We start from the raw sequence: 21,562 nt of genomic DNA, 5'->3' as shown, positions 1-21,562 counted from the left end.
TGCCTGCCACTCATTAAAGTGACATTCAAAAAAGTTTGTGAATGACAGAAAAGCAAGTCAGGCTAAGTCAGGAGGCCACCCTCCAGGCAGCCTCAAGGTAAGATCCCATCCTTGAGGGGATCTTACACCATTGCTTTGACGACCTCCACGCGGGTTCACATACATCAATCAACACGCATCCTTTTTCCAGACGCATGTGTGGATTCAAATGCTGTCATGCTTTCTTACTTTGTGTCAAATATAAATCCCAGAATTTTTTCCCCAATCAAAAGAGAAGTGATACCTGAAAGAGGTGAAATTAACTACAAAATACTCCCAAGTGGTAACACTCCTTCAATGTGCATGTCAAATCAGTACTTGCTTAGAAATGCCAACAGGAACAGGTAAAAGGGCTTAGTTCCACCATGCTCCATCAGTGTGATGAGGACAGAATTCAACAGCTGACAGAATTGACCGAAGTTTCTCATTTCAACGCTTTTTCTCTTCAATGCACTCTGGTGCTCAGAGATTCAAGTTCTTGAGCTGAAGAGAGTTGTTTCAGAAACAAAATAATGTAGTCATTGGTAGAAGAGAGAAATTAAAAACTCCATCTAAGTCATGAAATCACATGACATAAAATCACCACCAACAGCAAGACAGAAGAAAACCTATCTCAGAATGAGTTTGCATGAAGGACTAATCCTGCAAAGGTTTTTCATGTTTAAAAACAAAGACTAATGGGAAAATTTCTTCATCTTGAGCATGTTCAAAGTGATGCATGCACACAGATTTTCATGGCTGGAAAATTGAACGTAAAATAAAGAAAGTGACAAAGAGATCTGAGGATTCATTGGTGACATGACCTCTAAAACACTAGGAATTGAGATGCTCAAGCATTGGAACAGATCATAAGTGGTACCAAAGTACATAGAAGCAAATCTGTATTTAAAAAGTAGCTTCAATATTTATTGGACATTAAGAAAAACATACCACATTCTAGTCAAGGGTGTCATCTTCAAAGATATGCCAGCCTCTGTCAGGGTGAAGATAGGAAACATTGCCACAAAAAGTGTGTGCAGTGGTTAGCGCAGGTATTGTGGGGATTAAGACTCAGAGGGGTGGAACCCAGTTTCTGATTCAGTGTGTCATCTCAGCTGAGGAGGTTCACAGTCTTCCTGGGTAACGTGAGAAAGGTAGCTGTCAGATATTAAAGAACATGGGGTATTGTTAAGGTTCTTAAGCAGAGTTCTACTTCCGAGAATCAGTTACTTGAAGATAGATAAATATATATATATATATATATATATATATATATATATATATATATATATATATTATTTGAAATTTCACAGTAAATGTTAAAAACAAATAATTTAGTACATTAAAGAGCCAAAACAGCAACTGAAGCAATGTAAGATGTACATCTGAAGATAGTGTTTCAGAGCTTGTTTAAATTTGGGTAGCCTTCATATCAAAAACTGTTCCCTTGACCCATTCCTTCCAAACAGTAATGCATGTTGTGTTTTTTTTGTACATTTTGTTCTTAAGAAAGCAAATTTTAGTGCTTTCACAAGAAATTTTTGACAACCGTTTTTCATTAAAGTTATAAGGTGCATTTTGTGAAAAATTAAACATTGACTAACACCCGTTAGGTAAAATATGAGACATTTTCTGGTTGGTATATTTCCAATTCCAGCCTTTGTTCAGTTCAATTGATAACGCTGAAGCTAATTACAAAGGTGGAACTGCAAAGCGTTTCTGTAAAGGCAGTGACAAGCTCACGCACACATCAATCAAAAGTGTCCGACGCTATTCTGAATGCAAACTTAACAATTTAGCAAATGTTTGTTGCCTGCCTCTTATTCTTGGCTGGACCAGAATGGCATTGGGCCTTCGTCATCACTCTATCTGCCTGTGTATCTTAAATTCTGTACTTTTTGGTATCTGTACTCTTTCGTTCTTAATGTATCTCACATTTAGTATATCCTTCATTGACTCCTATTTTACATCTCTTAATATATCATTCATATTTCCAACTGAAAAAATGTGCCCAATACATCTGGTACATACAAATACACAGTTTCTAACAAGAGAACGAACAATTATCACTTTCAACCCTGATTCCGAATCCTAGATAAATCACAGATAACTGATGGGATTAATGTTTTTGATGTTATTATGTTTCTTTGCAAAAGTAATTTTATTGTTTTCCCTTCACATTTTATGCAATGGGGAAACGAGCCTGTCAGCAGGAGCATAACTAAGCCATCTCAGATGCTTCCTCTGGGGTCTCCTTCACTGGGTATTCTGGCAGTTTCATTATCATTTAAAAAGGAGTTGTGACTAGGTATCACCACGAGCATCCAGACAGCAAATCATGCTTTCTGGATGGGCATGTGGCTAAGCGATCTATCTTTTGCCGGCGATATACAATGAAATTTCATTGGAATGGCACTGAATGTAATCTTCTTCTATTTAATGATGCTTCCTAACCTAGCCAGGATGAAGCTGAGGCACAACAGCAGAGGCAGGGGAGTGCTGCATTGGTGTTTCTTTCCGCATTCAGTGGAGTGTACGAACCACTCAACTCCTGGTAATTAAGGTGCTCAATGGGCAAATGTCGCTTATGTAAACCTCACTGCAACACAGAACACTAAATTACTACTGCTACGTAATTATCATTGATATCTTCCCCAATTCAGAAAGAGAGCACGTCCCCCAAAGTTCCAGCAAATAATTGATACATATGGACTTCAGTAAGCAAAGGCTTCACCTTACTAGTATCCCTTGGTTAACTATTAATTTCTTACTAAGCTTAAGAAGAAGCTATTTATTCACAAATCACATTAGTCAAATTATGGAATTAGCCCAAATGCTCATCAGCAGATGAATGAATTAATAAAATGTGGTGTATGCACAATGGAGTTCTACTCAGCCATTAAAAAAGAATGAAAGTGTGGCATTTGCTGGTAAATGGATGGAAATGGAGAACATCGCTCTAAGTGAAATAAGCCAGACTCAGAAAACCAAGAGCCTGAAATGTTTCATCTCATACATGAAAGCTAGACAAAGTAAGTGTAAGAAGGATCAGAGATCATAAAGATACAGAGATCAGTAGAGTCGAAGATGGAGACCCAGAGGGAAGGTGGAGGGGCGAGAAAAAGGTGGGAAATGCAAAGAACTTTTTAAAAATTACATTATGTCCATATGTAAAATACCACCAGGGATTTCATCTTTATGTACAAGTAAAAAGAACCAATTAAAATAAAAAAAAATAAATGAGTGGAAGGAAGACCAACAGAGTAGAGGAAGGGGAGCAGTGGGAGGGAGGAGGAGGAAAGAAACACGGAAGTGGGGACTGAGATCAAATCCTTGCAGGTGCGATTTTGCCAGGATGAAGTCAGCTACTGCAATGCTCTGTGACGCCAACAACTACGATGCTTTAATTAGAAAATGCAAAAAAGAAGAAGCTCTCTCTTGACAGGAGTTAAACAATTATCCCCATTCCATGTTTATTTGAAATACTGAGGAGTATTAAATTCAAGTCCTACCATACACATCTCTGAAAACTCACTATGAAAAGCTATAATAATTCATCAGACTTAGACAAAATTGTAAAATTTACAATAAAAGAACATCCTTTTACCTTAGACATCAAATGAAAGTAGTCCCCAAAGTGCACAAACAAGTGCCAAAGAGTATCTAGACACATTAAAAAGGAGGGCAGTTTGAAATAATATTCACATAACTAAAATCAGCATATATTTATTGATATTTGTGCCTACTGGACAATCAGGAGATGAACATAGAATAATCGGCCTAATCCTTCATAAACCTAAACAGTTCAGGAGACCCAAGACAGACATACAGAAGGATAGCATCACAGGCCTGTAATCCAGTGACTGAGGCAGGAGGACAGCAAGTTCCCAGATTGCTTCAGTGACACAGAAAGATCCTGAGCTATTCAGAGAGACCCTGTCTCAAGATAGAGTGTAAAACAGGCCAGGGATGAAGCCTCTGTAAGCATAGTGGCTTCAGTCTGTGCCAGGAGTAACCCTCAGTACTCTCCTGTGTGGTGGCCCCAGGTCACAAACACTTCAGGAGCTTAGAGAGAAGAAGGGGCTAGGTTGGGCAAGGTGGGTGAGACTTTCTAGACAGTAAGATTTGAGCATTTTTGTTAAATAGGCGAAATTTGGGAACTTAGAAACAGTTTCCTAACTTGGTAAAAGCTGAAACCAGTGGATTCACCTGCTTCCTCTGGTATTTCTTGGGGAAACTCAGTTGTAGAGGACGGAGAGTCTTCAGATTTTGAAGGAAAACATTATCATTGCGTTCAAAACAAGAGCCATGGTTTGGTCCCATTTTTACACGTCCCAATTCAAGCAGTTATTCTATTCAATCATGATGGCTTTTTCACATGTCTATCCTGACCCTTAAATTTTATGCCAAACATAGATTTTTCTATGCCATTGTGGTTTGGATTTCAGAATTATTGTACCATTAAGACTGCAATAAAGATGTATTCACTCATTAGGGGACTCTTCCTTCCTTGTTCCTTCCTTCCTCCATCTTTTTTTTTCCTTTCTTACTTGAGAAAAACAAAAATTATCTAGAAATTTGTAGGCAGAAGGAAATGGAATAACTACAGCAGAGGACACTGTGAAATGTGATTAACTATGTGTGGTTAGTTGGTAATTAAGTCTATCTGAGCCACATGATAGGCTCAGGGTATGATGAGTATATTCACCAAAAATGTCCATATGAATATATAAATTCCATACCACCTCCCCTCTAAAGTTCTGTAAGCCTTAATCTTTTACACATCTAGTAGCCTTGGATTTTATGCATCAGTTGCAAACATGAAGTGAATGTTTTTAACCTAACTTTTGTGACCCCCAAAATATTACTTGCATTTTTATTTTTTTTTTAGATGTGGTATTGTTCGTTTTCCAAAGCCAGAGTTTGCATCATGGATACATTGACCTCTAGGTGCTGAAAAGGACAAAATGAATGTCTCCACAGTTTTGTTTTGTTTTGTTTTGTTTTTTACAGAAAAACTTAAAGCATCTTACAATATTTCAACAGGGTATCTATATGAACTCACCATATCAGACTCAAAAACTGTGGTCAAATAGATATTTGGAGCCTATCCTTATGACAGCAATAATCTTTAAAAAGACAAGGCATGGTGGCATGCCTCATTCACAGAATGGTTGCCATGCCTAACTATGCTCTTGGTGATATGTCAAAGTTGACAGTCCCCATCAAACAAAATTCAACCTCTCTCCACCCAAGTTTCATGAGAGAAGTAAGACTTTAGAAAATGTTTGATTCATCATTTCTCTCTGTTTTCCCAAGCACTGCCCAACCAATTCTACCTTTCAAGGTCTTCATGGAGCATCATAGACTGTTTCTGATAATGTAAAATAGTATTTCACTCAGTGTTAACAAAACACAATGAGGTTGGTCCTCTTACCCCCTTTTTACAATTATGCCAAGTAAAGCATAGGAGTATACATGGCTTACACATTTCAAAACTGATGGAGTTGTGGATTAAATCACACTGAGTAATCCTGAAGATGGTAGCCTTCCAGTCTTTTCTGCACTATTCCTGCTGCAATTGTGCAGCCAACAGACTGTTTATCATGCCTGGGAAGAGGGGCTACACTGTGAGGCCTCCTCTTATATCTTTTAACTAAACTTTTTATTTTGAGACAACTGTGGCCATATTGTGGTTGTAAGAAATAACACAGAGTGACCCTGCATAGATTATACCCAATTTTCTCCTATGGTAACTTCTTGTAAAACTATAATCAACTATCACAACCAGAATAATGATATTAACACAGTCAAGATAAAGAAGACATACATCTCCATGAGGACCTCCTGCAACTCAAACATGAACCCTCTGCCCTCTCTCCTCCAGAAGTCCAGGCTACGGTTGATCCACTCTTCATTTCCATAATTTTGTCATTTCAAGAATGTTACATGAAGGGCATCTAGGTTTGTTCCACAATTTAAATATTATGAATTGTGTTGCTATAAATATCGATGGGCCTGTATCACAGTAGTATGCTGTTTTTAAGTCCTTTGTGTATATACTGAGGAGTAGGATAGCTAAGCCAAATGGTGGTTCCATTCCAAGTTCTCCAAGGAATCTCCATACTGCTTTCCAGATTGTTTGCACCAATTTGCAGTCCCACCAGCAATGTATGAGTGTGCCTTTTCCCCCACATCCTCACCAATACTTATTGTTGTTTGTATTCTTAATAGCTGCCATTCTGACTGGAGTGAGATGATTTGCATTTCTCTAATTGCCAGAGATGTTGAACTTTTTTTTTTTCATATATTTGTTGATCAATTAATTGTATATCATCTTCTGAGAAGTGTTTGATTCCTTAGCCCATTTATTAAAAGAAAATAAAATCATGGCATTTAAAGGTAATGGTTGGAGTTGGAGAATATCATGCTAAATGAAGTTAGCCAATCCCCAAAAACCAAAGGCTGAATGTTTTCTCTGATATGAGGATGCTGATCCATAATTATGGTGGGGGTAGAGGGGAGTGTGGGAAGAATGGAGGAGGGGGGCACAGGGATAGGAAAGATGATGAAATGAGATGGACATCATTACCCTAAGTACATGTATGAAGACATGAATGATGTGACTGTACTTTGTGTACAACTGGAGAAATAAAAATGATGCTCTATATGTGTATTATGAATTGAAATGCATTCTGCTGTCATATATAACAAATTAAAATAAATAATTTTTTTAAAAAGAATGTTATATGAATGAAACGACACAGTAAATAAACTTTTGGAGATTCTTTTTCACTCAATATAATTCTCACAAAAGTGATCATTGCTACATTCATCAATAGTTGGTCATTTTTATAGCTGAGTAACATCATTTAATATGGATTAATATGAGTTTGAATAACCATTCATGCAGTGATGGACACATGGCTTGCTTTTGGTTTGGGAGTATTTCAAATAAAGCAACTGAACATTCATGGACAGGTTTGTATGCAAACAGAAGTTTTCATTTCTCTGGAATAAACTTCCAAGCAGTGGAAGTGCCAGGTCATATGATCATTGTGTACTTAGGTTGAGAAAATGAAAAGTCAAATCCAAGCCAGAGCATTAGGCAAGGGAAAGAAATAAAAGGCACCCAAATTGGAAAGGAAGAAATTAAATTGTCCCAATTTGCAGATGACATGACTTTATGTATAGAAAACCCTAATACTTTATGAAGGAAGTGAGAAATGATAAAGTCAGCAAAGTTGCAACATACAAAATCATCAGAAATTGATATCATTTCTATACACAAACAATAACCTATCAAACAAAAATTCAAGAGAACAACCTCATTTGTAACATCTACAAAAAATAAAGTATTACTCAGGAATTAATTTGAATGAAATGAAAGATCTACTGAAAACTAATTTTAAAATGCTAACAAATAAAATTTAAGAAGACACAAATAATGAAAAGATATTCTGGGCTCATGAATGGGAATAATTAGTAGTGTTACATTGTCACAATGATGAATAATCTTTACAATGTTACAATAATACCACAAGGAATAATTGTTACAATAAGTGTTACAATGTTCCAATAATGAATAATTAATACTGTTACAATCCAGAGTGATCTATGGATTCACCGAATCCCTATCAAAATCCCAATGATATTTTGCACAAAAATAGAAAAAAGTAAACTACAATTTGTAGGGAAACAAGAAATGCTCCAAGTAATCAAAGCACTCTTGATCAAAAGGAGCAGAGCTGGTGGCATCACACTGAATTCAACATGTGCTGCGTGGAAACACACTCTACACCAATGGAACAGGAGGCCCAGAAGCAAGTCCACACTCACAAGTCCGCTGACCTTCCACAAGGGTGCCAAGAGGACAGTGGAGAAAGAGGACTGGAGTCAGACCCTTATCTCACGCCACTTACAAAATCCACCTGAAATGAACTAAGGATTCACCATAAGGCCTGGAAATGCAAAAGCCACAGAAGGAAACAGAGAAGAGCTCAAGACCCTGGTGTGGACTAGGATGTTGTTGGATATGAACCTAAAGCACACGCCATGAAAACAAGGACTGGCACCTGAGATCGCTCAAGACCAAAAGGCTGCTGGAAAGCCCAGGGAGCTCTCGTTGAGTGAAGGGGTAGCCGCATGAGAGGAGAAAATACTGCAGACCCTGGGGTCGGATGAGGGTGGATATCCACCACAGAGGAGCTCAAAGAGCACGAAAACAACCCCAAAGGATGCAAGTAAGCATTCCTCAAAAGACAACATGCAAGTGGCCAACAAATATACGAAACATACTCAGAATCACTGATCACAGAGAAAGGGGAGCTAAAAGTACAATGAGCTAGACCTCACACCTTTCAGAATGTCCCATGTCAAAAAGACAAGAGATGAGGAGTGCTGGCAAGGACATGCCGGAAAGGGAACCCTGGCACACTGTTGGTGGCAATGTAAAGTAGTACAGCAGCTCTGGAAAACAGTGTGCCCCTCAGAAAGTTAAAAATAGAATTACTGTATGATCCAGCAACCTCACTGCTGGGTAAATACCCAAAGGGAAGAACAGCACCATATGGAAGAGATATCTCTCCCATGTTCACCGCATGTCACAGTTGCCAAGATATAGAGCAAAGCTAAGTGTCCATCAATGGATCGATACATAACCAAAATGTGATATGTAGATAGATGATGGACAGACAGACAGACACTCAGTGGAATATTATCAGCCTTCAAAAAAGAAGAAAATTTGCAAGAACATGGATGAAGCTGAAAGATATTAGAATGAGTTAAATAAAGCAGAAACAGAAAGACAAATACTGCAGGATCTCACCCTTCTGTGGAGTGTTAAAAAGTTGAATTTCTTATAAATAGAAGAAAGGGGGTTGCCAAGGGCCAGAGAGTGAAGAAAGTGGGAGATGTTGGTCAAACGTACAAAGTTTCAGTTATACAGAAAAAATGAGCTACTGAGATCTCATACGCAGCATGGGGACTGTATTTAATAATCCTGACTGTGGGGATGGGGTGTAGCTCAGAGGCAGAGTCTTCGCTGAGCATGCTAGAGGGCCTTTGTCTGATCTCCATCACCACAAATAATAATCATGGTGATGATCATATACTTAAAATATGCTAACAGAATAGATCTTAAATGTTTCAACACACACACCCACACACACACACACACACAAATGTTAAGTGTGAGAGGAGAGGGAACTGTTAATTAGCTTGATAGTGATGAGCATTTCACAACACATGCATACATCCAAACATCACTTTGTTTCACCTAAGTACGTTTAGGTCTTGTCCCTTGTGATTGGATAAAGCTAAGAAAAGAGATTTTAAACACAAAAACTTACAAATTATTTTCCAGTAGGATGTCTGTATCATTTCAAATTCCTGCCTGGAGGGTGTGACCCAGCATTTGGTGGTGTCCTTGTTCCTCACTGCAGCCTTTCCAATAGGTGTGCATGCCATGTCACCGTGCTGTCAATCTGCATCTCTCATGGTGGCTCAGGATGTCAAATATCTGTGCATGTACTTATGAGCCATCTGCACATCAACTTTGCTGAAATGTCTGTTCCTGTTCTTTGTTTGCTTATGGATTTTTATTTTTCTGTAAAGTTTTGGGTTTTTTTTTTTTAATGTAAGTTCCTTGCCAGAGCTAGTTTGTAAGTATTTTCTCTTCACCCATAGTTTGTCTCTTCATTCTCTTAACAGGGTCTTTTACAAGGCTAAAATTTCAGTTTTAATAAGATGAATTTATCAATTTTTCCTTTTCTGGACCTTGATTTTGGTATCAGGTCTAGGATCTCTTTGCTTGGTAATAATTCCCAAAGGTTTTCTTCTGTTTATTTGTTTGTTTGGTTGGTTTTGGAGGGTTGTTTTTCTGACAGTTCTATAGTTTTATATTTAAGTCTGTGATCTACTTTGAGTTGCAAGGTGTGAGGTTTATGTTGAAGTTCACTTGGTTTGCTGATGGGTGACCAACTGCTCCAGCCTCATCTGCTGAAAAGGTATCTCTTCATTGTATCATTTTTGCACCTTTGTCAAAAAACCATTATATGCATTTAAGTGAACTCCCTTTTAAAATAATCTTTTTCTTGATGATATGCATGTATGTTTACAACAAAGCTCCTACACACCTTCATGAGCAGAAGACTCTAATAATGTGTTTTAATGTCCAAGCTAGAAGTGAATACTGGAGACAATGAATTCTAGTGTCTATGTATCATTAGGACAAATGTTTAATATCTATACTTCAAAATTAATTACATTACTTTAAAATTTAATTGGGTCACTTCTCATAATGCTATTTATCAGTTAAATGCATTAGTCACAAGCAACCGAGGCTTACTCTGGCTGATTTAGATAGAAAGGACTGGAAAACTAGCTTTAAAATTAACAGACAGGAATGATCCCTGTAGTCACTCAAGGGACTCGATGGGCATACTGCTTTTGATGGCAGATGAAAAAAAAATTGTATTGCTTCTTCTTTAGCATTGATAAATGGATGCAATAGAAATTATTACTCTGTTGCCAACTGGGAAGACCCTGACACAGAACTGCCTCTTTTGTCATTGACTCCACGTCTGTCCCTGGTCCCTATAATTGGTAAAACCTAACTAACATTCTCATGCCCCAGCGACACAGGAGATGAGTGAAGAATGTTTTTGCCATTTCATCTTCTCTAATGCAAGCCATTGGGTGCTGACCCCACAACCACAACATGGAGTATGCACCAACTATGGGACAGAAACTTAAATTCTAGGGGGGAAATAGATGAGATATGAGCAACACGGCCATTCAGTGTTAAGGTGCTTATTACCTATGGAGACATATTACAACCTATGTACTCTGGCTCACCAGGGTCTATGGCAGTACATGGTGCTAAGCAACTTGCTTTGAAAATCATTCTAATGAAATACTTCATGTCTTCTAGAGTTACTCGGGAAGATTAAAACAACAACAACAACACAAAAACATGGAAAACCACTCTCCCATGATGTGATGTGTATCTAGGCAAGAATGTTGATTTTAAGAAAAGAGCTATTTGGGTTTATTTGCTAAAGTTGATCCTATTTTATTTCTTACTTTTTTTTTTAACCTAGAGGCAGGTTAGACCTCCACGCACCTACTAGCAGCAGTTAAAATTAGACCTCCATTTTTCTTCAACTTCACCATCCTGGCCTCTAGTTCACTGGCTTTAAAAAAATATTCTACATCAAAATCACCATTGGAAGAGGGTCTTAACAAGAAGGAAGAACTAGAAAGCCAGTTCTCCCAGCTCTGGGTGATTATAGAGGATCAGGACCCTATACCCTCCAGCTCCACACAAGAAAATCTGAAAGCTCAGTCAGCTGAGTCGGAATTCACAGGGCAGAAGCAGCACATATTTGGGGGGCAGCCATATTGCAGATTGAATCCTCAGCTTGGCACTAGCAGAAAACATGATCTAGAGTCAGGAAAAAAATCTACCTTATGATCATTACATTGCTTAACAGTGAATTTCTGTACTTCAAAGAAATTTTTTGTATATCTTTTGTGTTTTCGCATGCATGGTCATGCACATTCATATTAAAGCATTATAGGCTATCAGCAACTTGGTTACATGACTGATTTATTAAATAACTAACTTTATATTCATAAATGCCAGTTCAGAAGTCTTAGCACTAACAACAGCAGTGTTAGAATAGCTTAGCATATCACAACATTTTCTATATATGTATTTTTATATCTATATTATCCAACAATGGTTACCAACACTGGCATCACATTTAAAACACTAGGGAATGTTTTAAAAGCCTACCCAGGCTCAAATCTTCTGGACTAGTTCAATGAGAAAGATCGACTAGGTTCCGTAGGTGGCTCGGATGCAGGCATGGTAGAGAATTTTCTTTTTTTTAAATGAAGGGCTAGGTCACGTACATAATTATGCAAAGTATCAGCAACAGTATGTGTGTCCTTCAGAGTAAGCTGGCTTCAGAGTTCTAAATACTTTTATGTCTTAATGTATAAAGTAGTGCGTTTCACATTAGAGATGTCTAATACTTAACCTCATAATTTGGCAGGAGACGTTCTCCTTTAGTTAACTAGACTTACATAGTTAATACTTACAGATTCCAAAGTGTGAAGAATTTTGTAAAATCGTCAGTTAAATGACATACACAACTATCTATAGCATCGCCCTGAGGTTCTGAAAGCACTCAGGGAAATATATTGCCATTTGCTTGTAGGTTAAACCAAAAGGCATATTTGTCAAAGCCATTAAATTTGTAAAAAGTTGCTTCTGTTTTTATCCTTGAATAGTGCATGAGAAAATTTATTGGTTTCCTCACTAGTTTCCTCTTTTAAAATCATGTGTTTTCTTAAACACACCAATCACACAATTTTTGACTAACAACATTTCTATTTTTCCCAATAAACTAGTGTAAATGCATACCCTTCATATAATAAAAACGTCCCTTGCTATTAAGACATTTTATGAATATTTTATTTTCCTGGTGCAGGGTGAGGAGAGGTGCTGTCATATAGACAGCGGGTCTGAGTCTTGACATGCCTTTGCACATCTTGTTTGACATATATATAACGCATTTGCATGTATGCTTATGTATATGTGTATATAGAGATGTTTACTCATATACATGGTACTCTCATGCATAACACCCATTTTTAAAGAATAGCAAGTAATCAGACAAAAGAAATTTTGGATTTACAAAGGAAAAAAGAAATATTAATAAAATGCTTATACATATAGCACATCTTATATAAAAATATATTCAATGACTAAGAGAGTAGTCTTTATACATTTTAAAAAATAATAAAACTTTTTAAATAACATCACTTGAATATGTATTCTTTAATTCCTGTCCATTAAAATCAGCAAGCAATAAAATGAATCAACTTCTCAAGTGAACATCATGATATAGTTCAGTTCTGTCCGGGGCAAAGCATTTAGGAAACACCATCAAACTATTTGCTGTATGAACTGGTTACCACATACCAACTTTTGGTTTTTCAGATCTCAAATAACTCTGTACTGCTTTTTGATATATTTTTCGAATGAAATTATTTTTGATTAATTTAAACATAATATTTTACATAACCACCTTAAAGGATCATTTTTCATAAGTAATGGTAATAAAAAAGTAGATTAAATTCTACCAAAATAACATTAAGTTGAATTTTGGAGTCTGTGTTTCTTTAATGAAAGGAGATTAGCTGAGTTTGGGATCATGGAATTACATCCATTGGAAGTGGCTTGGACTGATGTCAGTATAGCACTTATTTACTGTGACTTAAATACTTTCACTACATAGTACTTTTAGCTGTGATCTAAGTAACTGTGAGTGAAGTAAATGATCATATTAGCTTTATGCCAAATTACCAATGAACTTTGAGGAGTACATAGGACTATATTGCTACTTGTCAGGAATAAATGGCTAAGAAGTAACTGTTGCACAGAGACCATACACTGGACTTGAAGATAAAACCTAGCTTCAACCAACAGAAACCCAACTGTGTCCCTAGAACTCTAGTTGATACATTTTGCTTTTTCAGATTTTATTTTAGGTATAAATTGAGAATAAAAAATTAAATATACTTTGAAAAGCCTGCTGGGAGAATGATATAGCATGTGAAAATTCTTTATAAGCTGTAAAATACATAACTGTACACAAAATGCAGCATGATTAGGTTATATTACAAAGTCTCACATTAAGCTTAGCCTTAAGCTTCAATATTTTTGCATTCTCACTAATTTTGGTGTTAAGCCAAACACAAACAAAACAACCCTTCATTTTACAATGAATTAAGTAAAATGGTGGACAAAATAGCTTGCACAATTTCAAAAATGCAACCATCACTAGCAATCTCAGACATGAAAAATAATAGCTTTCCTTCTGAAATGAATTTCTATTCTCTGCTTATACAATAATACCATTTCTTATTCCATCCAATTTGACTGATGGGTGCGATATTCTCATTGAGAACACAGTACTATAATATAAAAATGAATTACTCAGATGATTATTTTGCTGTGCCTTAAAGCTAAAGCTCTGTCTCATATTTGTGGACTTGGTGGACAAATTTTTGTTGGCTTCAAACAAAAATAAGAAGAAAACACTGTGAAGAAAGTGAGGCAAAAGTAACAGAATTGAAGCCAAAGAAATTGCAGTACATGCCCTTTTAATTATTTTATCTCATTTGACTGAATATTTTCCCCTAAAACTACCACTTCAGAAAAATGTGAAATCTAGAGGTTATCTGTAAATGGAAGAAATAACCATAATTTTTACTTCATTTGTATAGTTGATTTTTAAAAATTCTCTACTGTTTCTAAAACGTAGTTCATGTGAATATAAAGAATCCAAAGAAACAAATACTTAATAGTTCTACTCAACAATATCCTCATGGATTATTAAGATCCAAATAGAATAACTTACTCAAAAAAATATAAATGTCATCCAAAAGACAGCACCTATGTCAAATACACAGGCTTCAGATATATGGATCTAAAATATTAGGCATTATTGTGCATTTCTGCAGAACATTTAGGGAAACTGGGAATGCAGATTCCATAAAGTTATTGGTTCTCACTAAGATTATCCTGCTCACAATTTAGTCATTTCAGTCATTTGAATGATTTCTCTAAGTAATGAATGCCATCTTTATTATCTGAGACCAAAAAAAAAAAAAAATTCATCCTTAAAGTTCACCTTGGGAGCTTTTAAAATCCAGCCAAATGTTGGGTTTGATTTTTATAGTTAGGTTTACTTTTATTTTCTTTGTTTTTGTCTTTAGCTTTCTAAAATTTAAAGAATATCAGGTGTTCCCACACACAAGTACAGAGACTAAAAACCTAAAAATAAATCTTATTCATGTAGAAAATAGAGTTTCTAAGCATACACAAAAAGTTAGATACACTGACATTACATACAAGATCTTTTTCTACTCTAAAACTTAGGAGTCTATAATATTTGAAGTATATATACAGATATAAAATAACTAGCATGTGTGCATACACTTATGAATATGTACATGTATATGTATAATGGTAATAAATAAAAATGTAAATAGTGCAAATAAAAATAACTGGAATTTTCCCATACATTCCAAATCCATATTTAATGAGGAGACATAAAAGAAGTATGGGCATAATGGATCCTGTGCTGACAGCAATGTCCAGGATACACAATGTTCTAGAAGGAGTAAAGGTTTAAACACACCCAATGCAAATCCTGCATCTTCAATCCATAGACTGAGAAATTCTAATCTGATACAATGATGCTGAAAGTTCTTTCAAGCTTTTAAACAGTCAAATCTGTGTATTATTGATGCCTTTAATCTTACTACATATTAACTGTTTCTAATTCTTGGCAAACTATAATGCATACCACATAAGATATAGTCTTTCTTCACAAAATAGATTTGAGAGATTTGAGGGAATCAAAGAAAATTTAAAATACTGTAGTGAATCAAAAAGCCTGTACAAGTATACAGACATTCCTATTTCTTTTAATGAGTGAGTTTCTATGAAAGAATGAAGGTTCATAAACCTCTCATGAACTACTACACTCTTCCACCAGTTATCATCAGAGGAAAGTTGTTTGTAAGAGGGAAGGAAAATTTGAGGGGTCTGCAGAATGAAGATCAGCATTATAAGCAAGGAATGGAGATATTTTGTGGTGTTAATCAAGGAGAGAGAGTGGGCAAGAATTAGATAAATCCACAATATGTTATTCAAACAAATAGAAAGCGTATGACAAAGAAAATTCTGAATAGATGTTCAGCTCCACAGGGTCTGTGCTCATCAAAAACTCCAGATGCCGTCTTCCAGATTTTCCTGCCTCCTGGTAATAGCAAAGTGACTGTAACTGGCCCAGTGTGCTGAGTTAATTGTAAGTAACCTGGCTGAACAGAACGTGGCTCTGTAACACACACACACACACACACACACACACACAATGGACACCACTAGATAAACTGTAAGTACTCCATAAACACTTGAACATCTGTTGATTATGTAAATTTAAAGACACACCCCCCCTCATATCCAGAGACACTTCCTTGGCACCCCCACATACCAATACCAAGTTCTCACCTGACTTTGAGTAAGGAATAGAAAAAAATATTCTACATAAGGTACTGTTCTGCTTGTGTACAGTATACCTGTGAAGAGTCACACTGATGTATTATGTTGACTAATTCTTCGCTGAAATGCTTCGGACCAGAAATACTTCAGCATTCACATTTTTTTTTTCATATTTTGGAATATTTGCATATATGTGATGAGGTATCTTGGGGGTAGGAATAAAGTTTAAATTCAAACTCCATTTATTTCTTCTATGTACCTTATACACCTAGCTTGCAGGTAATTTCATACAATATTTTTTTGTGTGAGCCTGCATTTTGAATGCAGATGGGGAGGTCATCACATGAGGTCAGATGGGGAGTTTCCCTCGGTGCCATTGTTAGGTAGGAGTTCAAGATGTCAAGATGGCGGAGGCAGGGTATAAGAAGGGTGCCACAGGAGGAGAAGACTGGGAGATAGTCATACCCATTACCAGCGTAACTCCTGCCACTGAGGACTTACCACCATGACAACTCCTACCCACGGGTTCCGTATTGTAAAATGACCAACGGGGGTAAATTGGGTAGTACTCCAATTAGTTTTTCCATAGTAACCAATGGGGGCAAATGGGGTAAGCCCTTCAATCAGGTCTGTGCAGGAAGAGAAAGCCTCACGCTCAGCATACAAGGCTAGTTTCCAGACATTGGCCCTTGAGCCTCTCTCTCTTGCTGGGCCCCTCTGCTCTACCTTTGTTTGGGACATCGAAGACCTGGAGCCCACTTGGACATCCTGATGACAACACCAACCTGTTGGCATTCCTGATTTGGGAGTTTCAGTTCAGGGATGCTCACCTTGTAGTTGTTTTTGTTTTGTTTTTCTCACCTTTTATTTGAATAAAATTCCTTGAAAACAATGAAGAGAGGCCTGAGTCTAGAATTAATCAAAGTATAGCAGTCTGGAATTTGTTCATTGATGTTGGTGAGGATGATTGATATCACTCCATAATGCTGCAATTAGTTTTCATACATTTATAGAGTCAATAAGCAAGATATTAGGTTATTAATGGTTTTAGTGATAGATTTCTTACTTTGGCTGCAAATCAAGAACAGATTGGATATTTTGCAATACATGCCTTGCTTATTAAGTTTAACCCATCAGTAGTCAGAAGAAATCAGGCAATCAAGGCTAGGAGAAAAACAATTTTGAACAACATGATTTTTTTTTAAATTTTATTTTTAAGTTTTGATTTTTTTCTCAGTATTGGGGATTGAACCCAGCACCTCAGCCAAGCTCCACAAGTGCTCTATCACTAACCTACATCTAAGCCCTTACTTTATTTTGTGATATTTTATTTTATTTTGAGACAGGGTCTCACTAAATTGTTGAGGCTGACCTTGAAATTATGATCCTCCTGCCTCAGCCTCCCAAGTAGCTGGGACTATAGGCAGGCACCAATATGTCTGGCACTTTTGTTTTGTTTGACTTTTGATTTTTATTGGTGTTTACAAGTGTCCTTTTCTTAAAACAAATAAAATTGAGTGCCATGACACCTTGTGAATTATAATGCCAATCATGTAGCAGATGGAGGCTTAGAGAAAATAGACATTCCTAAGGGCTTTGAAATTCTGCAAAAGAAATATATATATATATATATATATATATATATATATATATATATATATTCATAGAAACAGTCATATAGTGAATTTTAGTGTAGACTTTAAAGAAATGACAACAAAAGCATGTCTACTTTTAAAGTTTAATGCCTAAAATTTTATCTACAAAAATTTAATTGTAATATATAAAACCTTTATGAAGCAATAATATAATTCAGGAAAATGATCATATTTATCAATTTTTTTTCCTAAATGAAAGAGAATTTGATTAATGAGTGGAAGACAAATTTAAAACCTGGCAGTCAAGATTTCCTTAAAACTACTGAATCCAAATTGTTGGCTAAGGAGCTGCAGTCAACAGGTGGAGGTAGGCTTTCCACTAAGGCACAGGGCAAAGGCCACACAACCACTTAAACCAGGAAGCACCTTGTAAGGTCAGCCAAGGCTCAGAGGGAAAAAGATGCCTTAGTCTTCTCATTCATCATTGCACTAAACACTACTGTGTGAGGACTAAAGAGTGAATTACAGCATTTCATCACAAAATATGCTTTCACATCACAATTATCACGGATGTGATTGGCCTCCTGCTCAGGCCAAACCAAAATCTGATGTTTGAACGCATGAGTCCTGTTCATACTAAATCAGATATTTATACATATTCAATTGCAATTATTTCTCTTTTGAAATTCAGTGTTGACCATATGTCATATAACCTTAGTTAAAAACATTTTATTTGGAAATGTGTGTGGTTTTGAGCCCACAAAATTAGTAATATGAATCATTTGTAATAAAAATAATCATTAATTTTAGATAAGATTCATTGCTATGATTTGAGGTATGATGATGCATTTTTAAAAGCATACATACAGTTTTGATGGGGGTTTCACTCTTTTATGGGACCCACTTAACTCAAGCTTCCCAACCTTGAGCAGGTCAAATTTTGTCATTTGAATGAACTCTTCTGCCTACTAGAACATTCTGAAAAGTCCCTATAGTATTTTTAATAATTGATCATTTCCAAAAAAATATTCAATATTAAAACAAAACTATTTCAACATTAAACTTTGCCGTTCACACCTCTCAAGCAGAAATAGAAGACAAAAATAATTAATATATATACAAGAATGTTTTATTATTTTCTATGATGGCTGTCCTTTACAAAGGCATAACTCTAAGGTGAGTTTAGAAAAAGACTCAGTAGTTGCTAACTTGTAACATGTGCAAACAGGATTAGACAGAAATGGTGTTCCCAATCGACTTTTCAAAAGCCCTTAATGCCATAACTATGCAAAGAAAGATTCAGTGCTCTTTACTTGGGCCTTATTATTAGACTCCATATTCAGTTTTTACTGTATGGAAGACTGAAAGGCTTGGATTGGGGGAAGAATTCTCTGGACTTTCAGGAGGGAAATTCTTGGGGCTATTCATCTCATTTTCATCCAGGAAAGGAATCTTGGGGCTATTGGTCTCATTTTCAAGTGCGCTGTCACTCTGTGAAAGCAGGAACGCATCTCTCTGGGGGACTTCACTCATCCTGTAGTTTACACAGTTTAAAGAGTCAGCCACAGTTGGAGTTTCAGAAGACCGAGGGAGGCAATGGTAAATAAGCTCCCCTTTGGAAAGCAAAGGGCGACAAAGGTCAGGATAAGAAGGCTCCGCGCCTCCTTCCTTGGCTGACAGCTGTGCAGGTGACAGATTAGAGCACTGCGTCCCAAATGCGAGAAGCAATCAACCTCATGGACAAAACGCACATTTTTACAGGGTTCTTTCTTATCTCCCTGGAGAAGAATGAAGTGCAATCTTCCAACGAAGAAAAGTCCTTGAGACCTGGCTGCCTGGGGTGGGGGTGGGGGGGTGGGGTATGGTGGGGCATACAAGGAAGCACCATCGTGGCGCTAGGTTAGGGAAGGGGGGCTTTGTTTTCACCCAGCCTTGTTTTCCTAGCTCCTACCTCACCTTGTCGTTCCACCCAGCTACTGAAGTTCGAGGACGGGTCTCTAATGTCCTTAGGGTACAGTCTGCGCAGGGGCAGTACTAGAGGCAATCTGCCTATCCCATCCTGCTCCCTACACCTGCCTCCACCAACTCCCTACAGAGGGATTCTGGATGCGTATTCTCCCTCTTTCCGGGACACTGCGGAGCACCTTCGTTCAACTATCTAAAGGTGTCTTTTCCTTTTTTACGCGAAGATTAACGAAGTTCTCTCCTCCGTCTCTTCTCTTCTCCAAGTAGAAGTGTTCATCCACTCCGCGGTAAACGCGGGGAATATTCTAGCTCCAGGCCACTTTGCCCCAGGATTTCGGAGCTTCTCAGAACTGGAACTTTGAGACCAGTGAGGCTGAGAGACATCCAGAGAAATCAGGAAACTGGTTCTTTCTCTTCCAGATCGAGTTTCCCTCCCGAACCAGCCCGCCCTGGTGGGTCCCTGTGGCCACCTCAGGTCCGGCGCTCCCCCCGGGTACCCCAGCGCTCCTCCGCCCCTTGCATCTGCCCAGTTCGGGCAGTTCTTCACCCAGGAGCCCGCCTCTCCTATTCTGCCCCCTTCTGTCTACATCCCAGGTCATCTACAACCACCAGCGTGTCCCTTTTTACCTCCTCCCCAGGTCGCTACATAAGTTTGGCACCCCGAGGTCTACACTGCCTCTCCCAAGTCGGGCAAAACGCCTCTGAAGAAGAAAGTAGGAGAAGGTCTCCGTAAACTTTGCTCCGCGGACTTTCCAGTGTCGGTGGGCGAAGGGTGCACACACACCTGCCTGCTCACCGGCGCAGGTACACCTTCCCGGGAGCACACATGGAAAGAGGCAGATTGCCAATGGGCAGATGTTAAGGGCACATGAAATTCGCTCGCTATAGCCGATCGGTTCGCAGGGCGCTGATGGTGCATCACAAGAGAATTTCGAAATGGGCTTGGAGAGCGGGGACCAGAAAATGGTGATTCTTAACACACGCAGATACACTCGGGCGTCTGCACACCGAGCAGTTCTACGGAAAGGCGCACACTTTTTGAGAGCAGCTCGTTGTGTGGATTGCACCGTGTATAATCTCCTCCGAGGAGGCTTCGGAACTGAAGATCCCCTTGGTCCACTGGACTTCTCAGTATGGTCGAAATCAGCCCTGCTCACTTGAGGATAGACACCAAGGAGCTTCCGGAGCCCCGGTCTGCAGAGTCCCCCAGGCAGGTGCGGGTCCCCAGCCCGGTCAAGCAACAAGCGGACAGTCCGCGGGAGGGCCGGGTCCCTCTTGGCCCCCGTCCCCGCGCCTGTCACCTCTCCCCGCCCCCACTCCCCAAGCAGCCAGCGGGGCCAAACGAACGCCGGGGAAGGAGAAAACCGAGCGAGCGACTCACCCCCAGCTTCCTGCTGCGGATTTTCACGTAGCCCTGCTTGACGATGTCGTTAAAGTTGGAGGCCATGGCCAGCGCGTTCGGGCTTGTCTGCCGCGCGAGCCGCTTCCCGGAGTCGAGAGCCGCCGTCCGCCGCCGGGTCCGCGCAGGTCTCGCATCCAGCCAGCCGCCGCCAGCCGCCGCGCCGCCGCCCGGTGCTCCCCGAGCTCCCGCCGGCGGGGACGCGGGGTCGCAGGCAGGGCCGCCGCGATCGGAGGACGGGGCCCTGCGCCGCGAGCAGCGCCAGCCCTCCGCGTTCCGGTCCTCACCTCCGCCCCCCGCCGCGAGCCGAGCACCGCGGCCCGCGCCGCCGCCGCCAGCTGCGGGCGCCCCCTCCGCGCCGCCCCCGGCAGCACCCACGGGCTGGCGCCTCACTCGGCGGCGCACAGCTGGCCGGAGCGCACCACCGCGGCTCCCCGGCGCGGGGGGAGGGGGAGGGACGGCGGGGCGGGCCGATTCGCCTGCCCGGCTCCCTCCCCCCGG

At 39.0% G+C, this 21,562-nt stretch overlaps 1 protein-coding gene across 1 annotated transcript in view; it reads right to left on the bottom strand.

Moving 5' to 3' along the window:
- Nucleotides 1-21,218, bottom strand: part of Dok6 (docking protein 6) — a 372,278-nt gene extending 351,060 nt beyond the window's left edge. The window contains exon 1 of the mRNA XM_046448628.2: nt 21,044-21,218. Within this exon, the coding sequence (XP_046304584.1) occupies nt 21,044-21,109 (66 nt within the window). The 5' untranslated portion in view covers nt 21,110-21,218. The remainder of the gene's footprint in view (nt 1-21,043) is intronic.
- Nucleotides 21,219-21,562: the final 344 nt, after the last annotated feature.

The sequence above is a fragment of the Marmota monax genome, unplaced genomic scaffold (genome assembly GCF_021218885.2).
Source record: "Marmota monax isolate L192 unplaced genomic scaffold, Marmota_monax_Labrador192_F-V1.1 WCK01_AAM20220418_F8-fsc00060, whole genome shotgun sequence".
NCBI classification, from domain to species: Eukaryota; Metazoa; Chordata; class Mammalia; order Rodentia; family Sciuridae; genus Marmota; species Marmota monax.
Note: the sequence above shows the minus strand (reverse complement) of the source record. Positions and strands in the feature narration are given on the sequence as shown.